The 20,216-nt window shown below is 39.8% G+C and overlaps 2 protein-coding genes across 2 annotated transcripts; both read right to left on the reverse strand.

Annotated features, from left to right (window-relative positions):
* Positions 1-521: 521 nt before the first annotated feature.
* On the reverse strand, positions 522-15,618 carry LOC122660011 (galactan beta-1,4-galactosyltransferase GALS1). Its single transcript, XM_043855185.1, has 3 exons — positions 14,210-15,618; positions 13,426-13,779; positions 522-532 (listed from the first exon to the last, which is right to left on the reverse strand). Coding segments are annotated over exons 1-3 (1,494 nt in total). The 5' UTR covers positions 15,349-15,618; the 3' UTR covers positions 522-531.
* On the reverse strand, positions 596-2,553 carry LOC122660014 (protein RGF1 INDUCIBLE TRANSCRIPTION FACTOR 1-like). The gene is made up of 4 exons (XM_043855187.1): positions 2,437-2,553; positions 2,134-2,334; positions 1,802-2,017; positions 596-1,170 (listed from the first exon to the last, which is right to left on the reverse strand). Exons 1-4 carry the CDS (start codon positions 2,437-2,439, stop codon positions 865-867), a joined length of 726 nt encoding a protein of 241 aa, XP_043711122.1. The 5' UTR covers positions 2,440-2,553; the 3' UTR covers positions 596-864.
* Positions 15,619-20,216: the final 4,598 nt, after the last annotated feature.

The following is a 20,216-nucleotide window of genomic DNA, read 5'->3' on the forward strand; positions in this document are numbered from 1 at the left end:
ATTCACTGTAGAAGAGCCCAAACTCCAAAATATATACTCTTTTATTTTGTTTTTTGAAGAGGATTCGGCTATGATATTAATGTGAGGAATAATTTGCACGCCACATTAATGCCGGTCTTGAAAGAGCTATCATCCACATGAAATCTATATATTTAGAAGAATGTGAAAAGACAAATAATAAAAAAAATCTCACAGCAATCACACTTTAACATCGTAGGAAAGTTTTTCTTCTAAAAAATTAAACAAAAAAAAAAAAAAGAGAGAAAGACATTCATATAAACAAATTTTTTTTTTTTTTCTTTTTATAATATACAAACTATTATTATGAGACATACAATAATATTCTATACATTTAAGAAAATGCCACTGACTTCTACTATCTCTGTAACAATCCCACAATGCAAACAACCCTACTCTCTAAATATGTCTGACCTTTAGAGTTTTATATGTCATTAACTATTTATTATTCCTATTAAGAAACCCTTAGAATGAGTACTATCTAAAATTTGTTACCCAAGAAGAGAATTTTGTCCTATTTGTATCTTCCTCCTCCTCCGCCTCCTCCTCACTGCTATCCAAATTCAGATCTCATCCATAATCAACACTAAGATTTCTTTGCTATAAAAGGCACACCTTAACTTTCCTTCAACCATTTACAATAACCAAAGAAAAGAAAGAAAAAAAAAAAGGAAATTTGACAAGCTTATTCCTTACTCTTTTTTTCCTATTGTTCTATATCTTTGCAACTATATATGTCAATCTCTCTCTTTCTTCTTCTTCTATATCCTTGATTTCTATATTTCACATCTATTCAGTATCTTTCTACAGATTTTTGCAAATTTTTAAAATTTTGTTTGGCTCTCATCAAAAGGGGGCGGCGCGACGAGGAATACCCTTCCTTCTAGATGTTCGGTAATTGACAATGGGAGGAGTAGCCGGAGATATGTTATTGGCAGTCTCATCGCCTGAGCTCCAGTTCCTTTCGCCGTCGGCAGAGGCTACGGACCGATGCTGGTGGTCCTCCATTGGATGGTTGAAGAGAAAAGTCCTTCGAAGCTTCTTTGTGGTGTTGGACGAGTCCTCAGATTCTGAACCATGCATTCCATCTCGGTTGTGTTTCATCCGCAATGTGAATGATAACTCTGGATCGCCCCGATTCATGCCTCCCAGCTGGTTTTATCACAATGTAACGATGGCCATTTTAGTCATTTGGTTATCTTCCAAGAACAACCCCCAAAAAAAACATAAACAAACAAGAAAACAGAGCAGGTGGGAAAGTCAAAGATGAAGCAAAAAACGCCATTAAAGTTTAAACTTCAAACTTCAAAGAGAGTCGTTGAAAATCAAAAATAAATAAATTAAAAAACTAAAATACTAAGAATGAGGGAAGAATGTTCAATGCTGATGCCTACGAGGTTGAGCAGACGAAATGGTCCATCCTTCAATCAATCATATTTTATTGGAGGAAATCCATAATCCTTCCCAAAGTAATAACACGGGGAGATTTGGGTTCTGAAAACGAAATTAATTCGAGATTTGGGTTCCAAATGCCACATTAATTGAAAATTTGGCGTGAGACGAGAAGCTTCAATGCCCACACTTAACCAGGATGTAATGGAACACGTAAAATGCACGAAAAAAATAATAGGAATTTTGGCTGAGACAAGAAAGCTCCAATGCCCACTCTCAACTAAGAAGTAATGGGGTTTCGTAAAAAAGATGAACAATAAAGAACTACGTTAAAGAATCAAGAAGAAGAGGAGGGGGTGAAGTGGTTTCAGAGAGGATTAGAAAAGATTACCTTACAACCCAGTGAGCAAAACCTGAAGGAATCCAGAAGGCTTCGGCTACAAATCTCACAGGTATTGGTAACGCCCTTTCCGGGCCTCGGCTGTGGGCGCTCGTTGAGGAAGACGATTTTGGCACTGTTGATAATGTAGGTCTGAATTGCCGATATGTCTAAGTATTTCTGAACCTCATTAACCCTTATCACGTTGTGGTAAGAAGACCTCCGTATCTGTATCAATCAGTCATAGAAAAAAAAAAAAAAACCCCAAAAACCGCCATTAGATTCTTTAACGGATTAAGCACCATCGATCGAATATCTTTAAGATGAAATTTGGGAAAACAAACCTGAACAACACTATGGTCTTTATGATTGATCAAGCAATAGGAACAAAGGGCATTTCCCATGCAATCCAAGCAATACATGTTACATTCACTCTTGTTAGAATCGCCATGGATTCTACAGGGTATGAAGTAGTTTGCATTCAACATCGGCTTTAACCATAGCGGACTGACATCGTTGCTTCCCATTCCAACTATTGGACTCACCTGACAACACAAACACAAAATCCATCTAAAACTGATGAAAACAGAAGAATAGAGAAGGGAAAAAAGAAAGTAAGATCAAATGATTGAGATTTCCTCCTTTACCATGACTTTTTTATGATTGCCTTTCTCCAACCCAATCTTCTGCTCTTGATTCTCAATAGCCAGTTTGTCCAGTTATAGAACAATAAGATGAAATCCTGGTCTAAAAAAAAAAACCCACATTATCAGAATCAAAGAAGAAAAAAAAAAAAAAAATCAGAGAGAAAGATTCCAAAAGCAGCTTTAATGTTTGCCTTTTATTCGGCTACGGAAATCGGTAGCCAAAGAAAATCATAAACATTGGCTAAAATCACTAGCTTCACCTGAAGCTTGTAGAGAGGATCAAGAAGTGACATCGGCGCTGTGAAGTTTTAGCCTTTTTCTCGGCTAAGACTTAAAGAAAACCAGCAGGAAAAGATAATTAGAGAAATGACTGAGTAATAGTTGTACCTTGCAGAGAGGATTTGAGACTGAAATCGTCACTGTAAAGAAGATCAGTGGAAACGAGAAAGAGATGAAGACGAAAAGGGGGGAGAGAGGGAGAGAGAGAAGAAGAGGAGGAGAAGAAATGGCGTTAAAAGAGGGAGAGCTAAAAAGAAAGGTTTAGAGGGATAAAGTAACTATATAAGGCGGTCTGCTAAAAATAAGGAAACGTGCCAAAGACTTACGTCGGCGCATTTATCGACGGAGATGAACGGAGACACCATTAAGAGATTCTCTCATCTGACCCGTACGATAAATAGCAATTTTTTTTTCTACCATTTTATTGAGTTTTTGCTATTACTAGTCAAACAAACAAAAGCCTTTGCTTTGCTTACCCCACCACCGCGGAAAAAATTAAAACAGGAAAGAAAGAGGAGAGAGTGAGAGAGTGAGAGAGTGAGAGAGTGAGAGTGAGAGAGGGAGGGAAAATGGAAACTCAACTGGTTTTGATTAGAGATGTTAAGAGTAGTCAACTTCCGAGCTTTGTTTCTGAAGCCTGGCCTTCGATATCTCATTCCAATTCAACGCGAGGACCGAACTTCTCTTCCCCTGTCCTTCATTGCTTAAATAATGGGAAGTAGGTATCTCTCCTCCTCAAAACAAGGGGTAGAGATATCTTTTCATATGATGAAGAGAGATAGATTCATGCGAGTACCGATTGCCGGTGTAGACTACACTCTTGGACAGAGTTCTTTTCAATGCAAACATAAGAATATAACGTAATCAATTAAAATTTCTTTATAAGTACTATAAGAGTGAAAATTGTAGAGCATGCTTTTAATTTACATGGCTCATGCACGAATTGTCAAAATCTACAATTTATAAAAAAAAAAAAAAAACAAGTATAAGGGTTAGTACTTGTCACTTGAAAGGATATTTATGCCATTATATAGTGCAAAGTAGATGAATTTGTATTGGCCTTAATCTTTTGGAAATGAGATATAGTGTCATAATGGGGGTACCTAAAGCCCATTTTGATTGTTGGAAAGGCCATCAAGGGTCCTGAGAGGCTTAAAATCATTGCATCCAATCCACGAAGGTACGCAGGAAAGCCCAAAGTATGTGAATACATACAAAGTAATTTCTCCAAGGTGAAGGTGACATTTCTGATGGTTCATGGCACAACCGACGGGGTGATGGCAACAGAATCTTCAGACAATGCTGAGCTTTGTTTGCAAGGCGAGCATTGGGAACGTAAGGACCAAATAGTTTGTCAATCATCATCATGGGAAATCACATGGTTTTGGCTGTCATGCCTATTACTCATGTTCCTCGTGCTTACAACGATATACATGATGTTTTGTCTGTCCTGCCTATTCCTCATGTTCCTCGTGTTCACAACGATATACATGCTGCTTTGTCTGTCTTGTCTATTCCTCCTGTTCCTCGTGCTCACAACGATATACACCATTACATAAGAGGATAAAAATAAATGTTATTTTTCGATTTGTAAAATTTACATTTATGTTTTGAAAAAAAATAAAACTCTGCTTAGCAATGTGGTGCCTGCGCCCAAACACAAAGGTAGGCAAAATGATCACCTCACCCTTGTAGATGCGAAAAATCATGCTCCTCTTTATGCTCTCACATGCATTGTTATTGGTACTTGTGCTGGCACCAGGGCCATGCTTCAAAGCAAAGAATCTTTTCACTTATGTTTATTTCCGGACTTAACTCCTCTCAGGTTCCCTGCCCGATCAGGTTCGTAGGTTCTCATATTTCAACAGATCCTCCCTGCTTGAATTTGGGAATGTTCTGAGGTTCTTTTTGCATTTCATGTGATACTTGTTTTATTTTTTTCACTCTTTTCTTGTATAGGTTTAGGTCAAGGTGGAAGATTATATCCTACTTTATTTTATTGTCTTCTTGTTAAGAAGACATTTTCCCTTCGCATACATATCATGTTACATCTCATGTTCTTGTTTGAATTGGTTTTGGCAAATTGCAATCTATCTTACAAACATTGTGAGAATTCCTTGTTGCACTGTTCAGGCAGGGGGGTGAGGTCGACATTTTCGACCCCCTATGAGAGGAACCTGACCAGACAGGGAACCTGAGAGAAGAAAATTTCTTTATTTCCTCCCCTCACCTCCCCTCCCCTCCCCTTCCCTTCCCTTTTTTTATGGAACGCATGCATTTAGAAGCTCATTAATATTGATTTTAACCCAATTTGACGTATTTTTAGGAAAGAAAAATTTCCTATATCTATGAGATAAGAAAATTAACTATAAAACAAGTAGGTTTGACTTTCTTTTATACTTACTTTGTCTTGTAAGCTACTTGTATTGTAATATTTTTTTTCTTATCTGGTACATTTAAGAAATTATCCTTTTCTTATAAATCACGATTGTATACTAATGTGTTCCTTTGGTTGTTTTTTTTTTTTTTTTGGTGGTAAAATTCTCACATTGCTATTGTTAAGTTAATGTTATAGCTAGTGGATTATCTTGCAAATTACGAAGTTATTCCGGGAACATACTTTTATGGGCATGGGACACTATTCCAAACCTCGATATAGATTTTGTTAGTCTTCTAGTTATATTACCTATTGATGGCAATGCTTCTTGTTAACTAATAATTGTTATAAGAAAATTTTAAATATGAACTTAAATAAGAGAACAAAACTAGCTCTTTGTAAAGTAAATTCGGAAAATACATATATAACGTGGATCGAACCATAGTAAAGGAAATGTCTCAATCAAGAGATTTGAACTCGAAACCTCCTAAAGAACATGGGCATGAAACACATCACGGCTCACCAATTGCTCTAAGCTGATTGGTTAGAAATTGATTTTTTTGTTTACTTGAGGGTTAAGGGCCGAGTGACTGAACCTGAGGATAACGTTGAGCCTGCGGATAACGTTCTATTAATTGGGAGACATTAACAGACAGGAAGAGGGAAGACGGAAGAGGAAGAGAGAGAGAGAAAGCACAAGGTTCATGACTGACGGCGCCGACTTTATCGCCGCCTCTAGTATTCACGATTGTCACGAAAAAAGAAAGGGACGTGGCAAGAGAATGCACGTGTTACCGTGGGATTCCCAACTCCTGACTTCTAGACACACTTTTTGTTACGTGTCGGAAATATAAGAATCGAAGGTGTCGGCAAGCAAAGGCCTCCAATGATTCGCTGCTGTCACTGTCCGAAATTTCGAGGGGAAATCGTCGTGTCGTGTCCAGTGAGTTCGGGCGTTGTACTTGGAATGTATCTTTTGGGTCCTACTTGGGAGACTGGGCCTGGGAAGACAGAGAGAGTACATTTCTGATTTCTCCCCCGCCCCCCGCCCCGCGCCCCGGTGGGTTCATGGTTACGGCTGGTTCTGAAACCGAACCCGGTACTGATATGTATTGGTCTGTAATTCTGTATCGGTTGTAGGAGACGTTTTTTCATACAAAGATATCAATGGCAGTAGGGGTGTCAAACAGTTGGTTTGGGCCGGTTTGAATGATGTTGAATGGTTTGTTCTGAAAATGAGTGAGATTAAAATCAAATTGTTAAGGAGCTTTGGTTTTAATTGAGTTCAATTCTTCAATATTTGGTTAATATCATTTACATCAATTTTATTTTCGGGTTTTAACGATAATGAGATCTTAAATTTATAACTTGTAATTAAGAAAGATTGGGTAAGAATAACTTGAATCATCTTTCTCAAATGGAACAAGTTAATAATTAAGAATAAGAAAATTGATTTGATGTGTTTATATTGAAGTGAGAGCAAAAGAAGAATAACTTGTAAATGAAAGGCAACTAGTTCTGAAATTAATGGAAAAATAGAATGTGTAGCAAAAACATTGTATAGCAATCAACGAGATCAGGGGATTTATTGATTCTGGTGACAACAAGAAATCTTCTCATTAATATTGAAATCAATCGATAATGAAATCACCTATTCATAACCTCATATTAAAAAAAAAAACATTATTGGTTTAATTCGGTTCGATTTTTTCTATTTGGATTATCAGTTGGTTCAGTGCGGTTTGATTTTCAGTCGATATCATCATACCTCAGTTCAAAACTAGTCCGACAAGAATTGGTTCGGTTCCCTTCGGAATTTTCGGTTGGTTTCGGTCATTCTTAGTGATTCGACTAGGTTTGACACCCCTATGCCAGCATGGAATTGGAACATTTTACCCACTATCTGTACTACACGGATTTAATGGTCCAATACTGATTCCTAAAACCTTGATCTTCCTTTTTTTATAAACGTTAATAAATGTGTTCAGAGGAAAACGAGTCGAGTCAAAAAACCTAGTTTTCCAACTATGATTGTGGGTTTCTTTTATTTTTACTTTTTACGAAAACCCTAATGTGGGTTCCTTACTGAAGATTTTGTCTCCCACAAACCTCAGCCCAATAATAGTTAAATTAAGTCCATATCTAGAAATTAGTTTTGCTTTGTATCGGCAAAATCTTTCAAATCTCGATTTAAGAATATCACAATTTACTGAAGTTCAGATTGTTCATGCAAATATGCCCATAAAAAAGGGAATATATGATCGATTGAATTTGTCTATGAAATTTTCCATATGATCGACCACATCACGGTAGAACTATGATGAATCATTGAGCAAAGGATGTCTATATTGGACCAAATAAAATTGTAAATGGAATAAATTATACATTGATAAATCGAATAGAAACCAAACCAATTTTTGGGTGGACCGATAAAAAACCATTACACCATAAACTCAAGAGTGAAGACTTTAAATTGCTGGTGTGTTATTAGGATGCTCATGCTAATAGTTGGGGCCAGCCCGGTCCCAGATAATATTCGGGATTTAAAAAAAAAAAAAATTTCTCATGCTAATTGTAGTTATGTAGGCCGATCAAAAACCATTACACCAGTGATTTTGTACATTTTATCTTCCTCAAAGCTATTACAGAACTTATGAAACCAGATACAAACTAAACAGAATTCAAACCGGATAACCGAAATAGAAATCAAATCGGATAATCAAAACCAAATACAAATTGGGTAACCACATGTGGACAGTTGGAAACAAATAGTATTCGGTTTGGTTTTTATTTATTCCTATTTTTTCCTTTAATCGATAGGAAACTGATCCATTTAAGTTAAAACATTAAATGGAGTTGATTTCTGGTTCAGTTTAAGGATTAAATGATTGTACAATTTTTCAGCCATCAGCTCCCGTGACGAATTCTATAGCCCATGATATGAAAGAGAAGGCGAGGATTAGCCGAGCGGCCCAGCCCCACTCCAGTCTATCCAAACCCCAAACCATTTAACACCCATGGGTGCGGATACTAGTTAGTTGGTATTAAATAGTAATGGACACGCCTACCCTCCAGTCTCTTGAACAGGGAGAACTGCAGGGTCCAGTGGATCCCACACCCACATTTCTCCCACTTTGTTCAATACTGTGCCTTTGTGGCTTGTGCAAGGTGTTTTGTCTGAAAAAAAAAATCATTCTTTTTGGGTGGGCCGAAAGGTTGTTTGGGCTAGTTTGAGTAATTTCTAGGTTCTGTCTATGGCTCGGCCCATTCAATACTCAAGGCAGATTTTCCCAAAACCCAGTAATAACGCATTTATTGCTTGAGTTCGGCTGTGGACTATGGACCAAATAATACCCAAAAAGTAGGGATAGATTTGGGTGGGCCTTTTCCCAAAACTCAGTAATACCCAAAAGAAGGGGATTTGACGTGGGCCAAATGGTTGTATTAAAGTTTTGCTTGCCCTAGTACAACTCAGAATGAGCAAGGAGGTAGCCTTATCTAGGTTGCGCTGGCAGTTAGTCTCCACATTCATGGAGGGACCAGCCTTGATTTCACCATGGCCCAGTTACTTCAAAACTCAAGCGCCAATCCCGCAATTTTTAGGTCCGGGAACACAATTAAAGAGGAGTCTGGCCAGGCCGAGCTTGCACAGGTTCGCTCTGAACCTGGGCTGGGCCAGGGCGGATATTTCCATGTCAGTGGTCAGGCTGGCCCGAGTCCATACTAAGGCCTTGATATGAGCCCAGTCTAGTCCTATAAATATAAATATATGATTATACATAATTGCATCATACGCATGATCAAAAAACAAGAGCAGCTAGGGCCAGCTCGGCATAGCATAGCTCTGAAATGAGAAAAATAGGGGCTGCTAGGGATCAGGCTAATCTGACCAATTAGGTTTCAGGATCAATCAGGGCTGAGCTAGGAGTGGGTTCAGATATCCATTCCCGACGTTGGACTAAACTAGGCCTGGACTTCCACCCATTGAGGACAACGGTTCACCCATCATCCTAGGATTTTTGTATGTTCTAAAATTCCCTCCTGATACCTATTCTTGTCCTCTCCCGCCCTCGGTGAGTGGGATCCCATTCACCGTGGGTGGAGGGAAACTCGATCCTTTATTATTTTAAAATCCTTTTGCTAAAAATCCGCACATTACATAAGAACTGAAAAAATATAGATTTTTTTTTCTGGATAATGGAAAATAAGGTTTCAGATCTTACAAAAGTTGTGTGTAGATTACATACCATCACTTGGGTAATCTGACTAAAAATTCTTTCACTATGTAATAAAACTATCAGAATCAAGGATTTAGTTCTCGATACTATCGATACTGATGAATTAACCAAAATGGCCCATCCAATACCAATTCCTAAAACCGTGATTAGAAGAATTAACTTCTGATAGTAACCGACTATGTAGAGTAATGTAGTTGCTATAGTACTAGGTTTAACAAAGTTTCTCATATCTAACAAAAAAAAAAAAAAAACATATATAAGGAATGAGTTCAACATTAACTATCTATGTAATGTGCTATATTTTATACAACACGAGTTTAATGAGGATTGTGTTTAATATGCATTCTTAAGAATGTGTTTTGGGGTTAGAATGCATTCTGGAGTAAATGAACACTGATTAATCAGTCGCATGGTTCTTTACTCACAACAAACTTTACGATTACAAAATAAATAAATAAATAAATATAAAGGAAAGAGAGTTGCACTCATCCACTCATAATCTCTTATTTGGATCTTCTATTGCCGAATTATCCCATCTTACTGTGCGTAAGCACAACAAGACATAAACTGACCGACTTACCCCCGCAATCTCACTCTCACCTTTTGTGATTTTGGTAAAACAATCTCACTTTCACCGCCACAGTACTCATGTGGATTCCTCTTCCTTTGCTTAAATGTTGGGGGAGTAAAACCAAATATTTAAATCTCACGAAAGTCACCCTGCTCCCATCTTCTTCTTTGTGTATGCCTTTAGCTCTCCTCAAGATTTAGGGGTTTTTTAATCACAAAAATGATGACACATCTCCATCATGCTTATTGTAGGATGGCCACGTGTCTCTCAGCTGATCACCTGCCTCCATTTCTTTGTTTATCAGTTTTTTTTATTTTTAATTTTCATAACAAGGCACTTGTGCAGCTCGTTGAATACCCAAGTGGAATTGTGTTGGATCAGTCCTTCTATTCTATACTTATTGTCCCATTCAACCCATAACTTATCATAGATAAAGATCGAAATGTTTTCACCCATGCATTGGAATCGTCTTCGATCCATTCCACATCCTCTATATCCAATTTATAAAAGGAAGGGTTCTAGATTGGATTGAATTCCAATTCGAATTGACGTACTCAATCTAAACCGATTCTGATTCAAATCTACCGATTCACCCGATCTGATTCACATTTTTAAAACCCGGCCAACAACACAGTTTCTTTGCTCAACCAGCTACGCGGTCTTCGCCATTCTGAGTTTCGCTGCATTGCCTTTCAGTGAGGTGTCACCATAGGGCAGGGCCAGGGGGATCCACATCCTCTACTTCCACTATATGTACTTCCATCCTACTTCCCTCGCTTCTCAGTCCGTCACCTGTCTTTTTGAGTATTCAATGACTGGGATTCAATGAATTCAAATTTTTTTGAATTTCACTTTAGCCCTATCTGAACCACTATAAACCCACTCAAACCAACCCAACCCATTCGGTTCTCATCGATCAAACCAAACCAAAGTCCATTTTCAAAACCCTAACTTAAAATCATCTACATCGTTTTGTTCAAGTTCAAACCGTTCTTCCCAAACGAAGAAAAGAACCGCCGTTGCTGCTCTTTTCTCCCATCAAACCGTGGTTCCATGAACCAAGAAGATCGATGGGGAAGAAGGTGAGTTTTGAACGACCTTTCTTCCCAAATCTAACACAAACTGTCGTTGCTCTGCTCTCAGACCCTTCTTCTCATTCCTCTTCTTCTTCCCACAAACTCATAAGCAACGAACATCGAATAGAGCTGAAGAGAAATTAGAGAGTTGGGTTGCCAGCCACTTTGCTTACTGCTACTACACATCTTCAGGAATCAGGAACAAATCAAAAGCATTTAAATAACAAAATTTAAAATTTAAAGAAAAGGAAAACAAATTTATTGTTGCTAAGACAACGATGACATCAATCGAAATTCCAAACAGAAAAAAAATCTGTTAATCACACGTCTTCTTCCCTTTCCTTCCACTCTGTTCATCGCTTTCTTGCCCTAAACCACCTTCTTCTCCCTTCTCATCTCATCCGAATAAGAAAAAAAAATCGAGAGATATACAACATACGTCAAAAAAAATCTCAAATTACAATCTCGGATCACACCCCAAACAAATCCTTCTTCAATGACCATGAGGATTGGGGCTGAATCAACTATAAATTAAGTGATAATTAAATTTTCCATCTTCAATCGAGAAACAAGTGGAGAATATTTGCAGAAATTAAACTCAATCTCATTACGTAACAATTTCGTCAATTTCTTTTCGTTAATTGGGAGGTAAAACCCGTATGAATCCCCTAAAAAATCTCGAACTATCCAACAGTATCAATAAAAAGAAGATATACCCAAGGTAGAAGAAAGAGAAAATTTATCAACCACTACAGAGTATTTCTGTTTTCTTTACACAGATTTCTTACAGAGCTAATTCTATAGTTTTCCACATCCGATTTCATCCACTCTTTCAACCCTTAACATCCGGAGAAAAGGAAAGAAGTGTGGGTACAGAGGTTCAAACAATAAAGAGGTTCGACGCGGGTTCGAACAAGAAACCACCGACAACAGCTGTCAACGCCAAGAAACTCGACCAGGAGACGGAACCGGCGGCGTTGAACTGAGTAGCGGCAGATATGAGACAGGCCATACAAAAGGCACGGTTGGCTAAGAAGATGAGTCAGGCCGATCTGGCTAAGCAGATCAACGAGAAACTACAACTGGTTCAGGAGTACGAGAACGGGAAAGCTGTTCCTAACCAGGCTGTGTTAGCGAAGATGGAGAGGGTCTTGGAAGTCAAGTTGAGAGGAAACTCAGGGTCGGGAAAGTGTAAGTGAATGTGATGGATTCCAAGTTATAGGTGAAGTTGTTGTGTGTCTAGTTCGTTTTCGTTCTACTGTCGGAACTTCAGCTGCTACTACATTCTGAACCATCGAGACGACCAAGACCATGAGGATCACAGCGGCGAAGAGTCTCATCTTCAATGACTCCATTTCTATCTCTTCTTCTTCAATGGACTTTGGTTTGGTTTGATCGATAAGCACCGGTTGGGTTGGGTTGGATTGAGTGGGGTTTATAGTGATTCAGATAGGACTAAAGTGAAATTCAAAAAATTTTGAATTCATTGAATTCCAATCGTTGGATGCTAAAAAAGACAGATGGCGGATTGAGAAACGAGGGAAATAGGATGGAAGTACATATAATAGAAGTAGAGGATGTGGATCCGGGCAGGGGGGGCATGGCCGCATGGGTGACAACATTAATCCCAGCTTCGTTTTGGTTTTTGTTTTACTTCCAAGAAAAACCAAGCACAAGTTTACCCACTTCCAACTCAGAAAACAGGACTAAAGCAAGGTACAATCATCAAATGCGACAACAAGGAATGGCTGCTTTTCTTTTTCTTTTCTTTCTTTCTTTATTTTTTTATTTTTTGTTTTTTTAGATTAATGGATTTGTTGTTTTTTACTTATCAATGTGTTTAATGGTCCAATTTAAAATTATTGAGCACCGGAAACAGTCGCATACAAACTTTAAATTGTTAATAAACAAAACAAAAAAATACATATAAATACATTAATTAAAAAAGGGAATGAGATTATGAAAAGGGAAAATATAAACAAAAAATAAGAATAAATAAAGTGATGATATAAACACAGCTTTACAATTAAAGTAGCATTTGACATCCCCGTCACTCAGCACCTTTCTTTACTCACTCTCCTTTGACTGAACCTACAAAACTCAACCACCCCCCACGGCCCCACCACCATCCATCATACACCCACGAAATCGACATGGTGATCTGTATGAAATCCACATGGTGATCTTTGACTATGAGAGAGAGAGAGAGAGAGTGTGTGAGAACACACACTGAAGAATCATAGGGAGGGGGACCGAGCGGTGGTCACCATTGTATGCACCGACACAATGATGATAAATACTTACCAAAGAAAGACACAATGATGATAAATTATACGCCAAATTTAAGCATTACACACGCTAGCTAGCTAGCTAGCTAGCTAGCTCTGCATGTCTGAGAGGGAGAAGGGTTTTGGGAGTTCTTCACTCTTTCTTGTCGTCTACAACTACTACAACTGAACTACTCCGATGGTTTTCTCCTCGAACTCCTTAATGGTGTTGGCTACCTTCTTCATGTTATCGTCGTATACGTAGGGCAACTTATCGTACCATGTCACTTCGCTCTTATTATTCTTTTTGGACATTGGGACAAACTCCCGGCATGGTTCCCCTTCCACCGATATTGAATTGTGGTAATGGTAGTATCGGATCTTTGTCTCCGTCTTGTGCAGCGTTTTCCCTATTACGTTCTCCGACATGTGCACTCCCGTCGAGAATGCATTCCTCGCCTGTATAGCGTACTTCCTATCTCTCCTGATTCCTGTGCGAGACTCCCTGAACAGCAGCTTCTCGAACCCCCATTGCCTGAAAATGTCCACAAAAATGAGGAGATTAACATATAGACCCAAGGGATAATTCTTGACATCCTGAATCCAAAACAACATCACTATCAAACAAACATTAATGAACTTCTGTAACTCCCAATTGAATCCCTGACATTCATATCAAATGTTAATAGCATGAATTACTTGTACTGCCATTCTGCTCTGCTCTGTTTCTCACAACTGAAGAAACAGAGAAGGGAAATCACGGGAATTACAGTATCGATCCTCTATTCTTAGTAACTCCTCAAGGTTTTTTTCCAATCCAACTATTGTTTCCTTTATACCAATCCAAGCAAGATTTTTTTATCCTAACCGGTACTGAGGAAAGAAAATTTCTGCTTCCAGCAACGGAAAACAGGAAACCCAAATTTAAATCCAAGTCAGAAGAACCATCTTTCTAGTTTACTTACTTTGAGTAATCCTGCGTGGAATCATTCAAACAGAGCTTACTGGACATGGGATTCTGCTCAATCGTGAACTGGGTATTATCAGAAAACTCCTGCAGAACCGATTCCAATGTGTTTCCATCGGGCAGATATATGTACTCATCGACATCGAAGTAAAATGTCCAATTCGAAGCGTGTCGGTACCGGTGCAAACAGTCGTTCACCACTAGAAATTGGTTATAGTAGTATCCATCAAACTCTAATTGCGCCCTAATGTCCTGAACCGTCACCCTGCCGGCTCGCACCCATGGCTCCAGCGCGGTCCTCACTGCCGGCGTAACTCCTCCGGCATCGTGAAACACGAAATGCGAGCTTGGCCCGAAGAACCAAGCATGGTAGGCCATCCATTCCCTTAACCTCGCAGCGCTCAGGTTCCCATACAAAGATGACCCACAATAGAGGTACTCGTACTTATACGGAGGGCGATACTTGGACTCGTCGTAAGATCCTGGTTCTTCCTCCAAAGCCACCATCTTCTCGTACCTTTTGGGCGACTCGCTGTAGTAAGCGTAGAGCTGGAGCTTCCCACCGGAGTTATCCTCATTAGGATTTACAGAGAAGGTACAATTCACGACGACAACTGTATACACCCGACCGTAGCCCCAATCGGGTAGCATTTTATAGGCCTTAGCTCTAATGGAGGGGGAGGAGCGGTTGTTGGAGATCCACTCGCATTTGAACCAGGGACGGGTAAAAACGTGAAGTGGCTTGGAGGCGAGGCCGACGACGGCAAAGGTTCTGGGACCGCCACGGTAGGCACCCATTTGAACGAATAGAGAGGCAGCGTTACCATAGGCGTAGAAGAGGCGCTTGTTCGGGTCGATCTTTGGGGCGGAGAGTTTGGGGACCAGGGTGGAGAGTTTCTTCTTCTCGTTAGATGAATTAGTGGGGGAATTGGGTGGAAAGACTGGGGTGGTAAGAGCGGCGGAGGAGCAGCGACGGGCGGTGGAGAGGAGGTTATCGTAGTAGAGCTGGAGGTTCCAAATGACCATCAACAGCGTCACGGCTACTAATGTGGCCACTATGGGTTTTGTCTCGAAACAGACGGAGATCTTCCCAGCTGTGTTACCGACAACGGTAACCTGTTGCCCTTCCTTTCTCATTGCTTGTTTCCTGATTCCGGCAAGTGAGGTTAGAATCTGATGATACCCTTTCACAGTTTGTTGCCACTTGCCACTGTGATGTCAGTCCAGTGGCTTCCAGTGGAGAGTGAGAGAGCAGAATGTGAGGGACATTGATGGAAGGCAATTCTCAGGATTTCTCGAATCCGGTCATCCCTTTTGGCTTTTTAGGGCAATGTAATCCTGAGAGTACTGTCCAGAAAGGAAATGGACCCTGTTCTTCACCGAAATTACACAAGCTACGTGGCCAACACGCATTCTTATTCACCTTAATATGGAGTAAGGGAATCCGATGAAGTGATCCAAACAATGAAAAAGAAGACGATAGAAGTTGCAGTAGTATGCCACTTAAACCCCATCACCGCCAAATGATGGTTAGATGAGAATCCAGAGGAGTGTGAACGAATGCTTGTGGGTGGATGTGTAAGATGGATTCTGATCTAACAGTAGGAAGAAGATATCTCTAGGTGGTCAGATAACACGTCCCTATCTCCTTCACCGGATGGGTAAATGATTGAGGTTCCGACAAAAAGTTCTGGACGAAACCAATAGGAGCAAGAAACACTGTGAATTATGTAATAGTGGGGGACCCCTTCTTAGGGTAGATACAGCTTTCCCTTCCTTCTTATTGACAGTATTTCTTAATCCAAAAAACGGTACAGAGCAGAACAACCCCAAAGATCTCACCAAAAGGGAACCCCTTTAATCGTCCAGACATGCTTTTTTCACAACCTTTACGACCTCTTTCGCTCTCTCGCTGTCTCTCCACCTTTAATCTTCTTGCCGACAGTCACGCTGCCTGGAATTATTAATAATCGTTGGAAAGAGAGAAGGGGAAGACCTTGCCGGAGCTGAGACGGAGACGTCGGCTGGAATCCCTCGCCTGATTTGTAGGCCTCACATGTCACATCCAAATATTGAGGGGATCCCACTGCAACATTGCATCCCAACCGTTCCAGACTATTTACGTGTTTAGCATTTGCTCTGATCCAGATTCTCACCTCATGCAACACATTTTGTTTTAGTATTTGATCCAATCTGAACTCTTTTCTCTCTCTCTCTCTCTCTCTCTAATAATCTCTTTTCTTCTCCTAATCAATTGTATCTCTCATGCACGCAAAACTCTAAGGCATGATTGCTCTCTACATGTAATGCAATTGCTGATTCAATCAATAACAGAAAATAATATTGCATTATCAATTCACTCCCTTTCATTTTCTTGGTAAGGATATACGAACGCAGATCACACTTTTACACAGACCACACTACTCTCTCTCTCTCTCTCTCTCTGCTGAATAGCAATGGTCTCTATCATCTCTCAATCTGACGGACCTTTAGCGCCCCCTGGGGTGCTGTGCACATCGTGCGGTGTAGCACCACCCATATGTGCATGGTGGGACTCACTGTGCACACACGGGCGGTGCTGTGCCGCACGATACGCACAGTACCCCCAGTAATACTGGGGGCGATAATTTTTCCAATCTGACGTCCTTTCCATCCATTTATCTTTCTGATGGAACATACAACCATTATCAATTGCCACAACCGCTTAGGTCATCCTCTTCTTTTAAATTAAGTCATTCATGTATTGTTTGTCAGTTAGACAAGTCAAGTCGTTTATCATTATGCACTATTTCTTCATGTAACACTTCACCTCTGAAATTGGTGTTTAGTAATGTTTGAGCCCCTATTCCTTCCGTTAATGGTATTTCATTATCTTTTTTGATGAATTTATTAAATTCTTATGGTATTTTCCCTTGATAAATCTAACGTATTATTATTTTTCTTGAATTTCAATCGCTACTAGAACACCAATTCTCAACAAAGCTAAAATCGGTTGAACTGATTGGGGTGGGGAATTTTGATTATCATGACCTCCTTCACAAAATTGGATATCTCCCACCTTGTCTCTCGCCCCCTCTCACACACACATGAACAACAGGATTCTGTGGAGTGCCGCCATCACTACATTGTGGAAATCGGCCTCTCCCTATTACCTCATACTCTCATAGCCATGTACCACAACATTATTGGCATATATTTTACTTTCGAGACCGCAGTCTACTTAATCAATTACATGCCTTCCCAAGTTTCCAGTAGTGTTTCCCCCTATGAGTTGGTGTCCCATCGTTTACCTAATTAAACTTTCCTTAAAATTTTCGAATGTCTATGTACGTCTCCCATTTCTCCGCATTTATAACTCTCGTAAGATGGATTTCTACTACTCTCCATGCGTCTTTCTAAGGTATAGTCCTTGCCATGTAGGCTATCGTGGCATGGATTTTAATTCTAATCCCATTTACATAGCTGGACAAGTTCGTTTTAATGAAACTATCCTCCCTTTCGCCAATCTGTCCCACCTTGGCACAACTCCCTCCCCCTCTCCGTCCTCTCCTCCGATTCCTTGGGTTTCCCTTCCAACCCATGTCCTGGTACCCCACCATCCTCCCCCCTTCCTCTGGCAACACCGCCCCTCCCCCACTCCTATATATCTCACCCCTAAACCTCTCCACATCCCTCCCCCCTCCCCCTCCCCCCTCCCACCTCCCACCTCCCACTGTTCCCCTCCCTTCTCCTCCTCCTCCTCTTCCACTCTGTCCACTCCACCCACCCCCACCAAAACTCAACCTCTTACTGACCATCACCAACCCCCTCCCCCTACCTCCCTCGATCCCATCTCCCCCACCTCAAGACCATTGGGTTATGACTAGGGATGTAAATGGATATTTGTAAATTCGTATTCGATCTGTGTTCGTATCTGTTTTGGAGAACTCAAATCCGTCCGAAACAAACGGATACGAATATGATAATCTCCCTATTCGATCGATTATTATCCGATTCGTTTAGCAGTCCGATAGTAATAAAATATCTGAAATATAACTCTATGTTTGTCTATCATTTTAAGTTACCTTATTGGATTTTGTAATCTTATTTTTATAAATTTATAAGTTAAGATAATGTGATTCTTTTTCTAGATTTACTATTGGTTTATATATATTGTTTTATGCAATGTGATACATGAAATTACATATCTATTAAAAAATCAAAAGTAAAAAACGTAAGAGAATAAAAGACTAAGTAGAAGAAAGGGTAGTTACTGAACTCTCAAGTCTCAACCCTAACCCTCATCATAAAAACGGTAAATATGTCGACGGATTGTCGAAAAATCGTATTCGATCCGTATTCATATCCATTTAGGAGAACCTGTATTCAAAAAATCACTATCTCCGAAAATTATCCGAATCCGTCCGAAAACCGATAGGATATTATCCGAAATCGTCCGAATATAATCGGATACGAATATGATAATGCCGCCATCCAACCGAATTCGATCCGTTTACATCCCTAGCTATGACTAAACGCATATTGTGTTATTTGAAGCACACTTCAACCTATGGTCTACTTTATAAGCGCTCCCCATTAGCTACTTTACAGGCAGCATTCACTGGTACTGATTGGGCAGGATACAGTGTTGATTGTCGTTTCACTGATAGATATGCAATCTTCCTTGGCATTAATCTGATATCTTGGTCTTCCTGCAAGCAATGTACAGTCGCCTGTTCATCTACTGAGGCAAAATACAAAGCCCTTGCAAATGCATTTGTCTAGCTGACATGGTTGCAATCTTTACTCAAGAGAGATTGGCTACCCTCAACAAAGGCCTCATATTTTATGGTGCGATTACATTGGCGCTACTTATCTCTTTGCCAATCCAATGTTCCATGTACAGACAAAGCATGTCGAGATTTATTTTCATTTTGCGTGACAGAAGTTCTCACGAAAAGAACAAGTTGAAGATCCATTGAACAAATCTTCCACTTGAGGGGGTGTATTGACGTGTTTAGTTAGCTTTTTCTCTTATCAGGATTCTTCACCTCAAGCGAGCACGTTGTGTTTTTAAGAATTTGATCCAATCTACACTCTTCTCTCTCTAATTAATCTCTAATCTATCCTCATGCAAGCACAACTCAAGGCTTGATTGCTCTCTGTATGTTATAGTTTTGCTGATTCAATCCGTAACAGTAGTTTAGCATTTTCCGATTCATAATTCATGGCCGTGGTGGATCATCGGGATTACCCGGCCCCAATATATATAGTACTTTTTCACCAATCGTCGATCGATAGTAAGTCACACCAGTTTACAACGAACGTCACGGTCATGAATGTACATTTATTCATCATTTATACCGTTCCACACTATAATTTTTATTTGTTGAGATAATTTTGTTGCGAGTTTTAATGGCAGGAATCATGTTCTGCACTGACTTCTGTGGAGGGAATGTGGGGTGGGTGAGATTTTAACAAGCACTTGGTATGCAGTGGTGGGAGTGAAGGAGAAGCCTCAGGATGGATCGTAATTCAACTAATGTTATTGTCATTCTCAAGTCTGTCTCTGACCCATCACTCCTCCTTCATAAATTCAAATATCTATCGCCCCAACGCCGATAATGTCCAACACTTAATGTTCACTTAGTGTTTGATTTTATGCGTAAACCAATCGACAATGGAATAGACTGCAATAGACTAGTACTAAATAATTTCAACAAGAGAACACTGTTTTGCTCAGATGCTCTTGAAACCAGCGAGTTGCATTTCATGGATGTGGTGAGAATCCACTAAAATCCGATTACAAATGCAAGACATAGAAGATGAAGTCACTAACACCTATTTTAAGAAAATTACCTAACAACATGATTGCGTGAAATAATCGTCTCATCCTTGAATCATGTGTTTGGGCTTATTGATGGGCTATGGATATTTGGACTGGGAGCTGGGCACTAACACCTATTTTAAGAAAATTACCTATATTCCTTAACCAGACAAGAGGGAGAATAAGACTAGCTTTACTC

This window comes from Telopea speciosissima, chromosome 4 (assembly GCF_018873765.1).
Source record: "Telopea speciosissima isolate NSW1024214 ecotype Mountain lineage chromosome 4, Tspe_v1, whole genome shotgun sequence".
Lineage (NCBI taxonomy): Eukaryota > Viridiplantae > Streptophyta > Magnoliopsida > Proteales > Proteaceae > Telopea > Telopea speciosissima.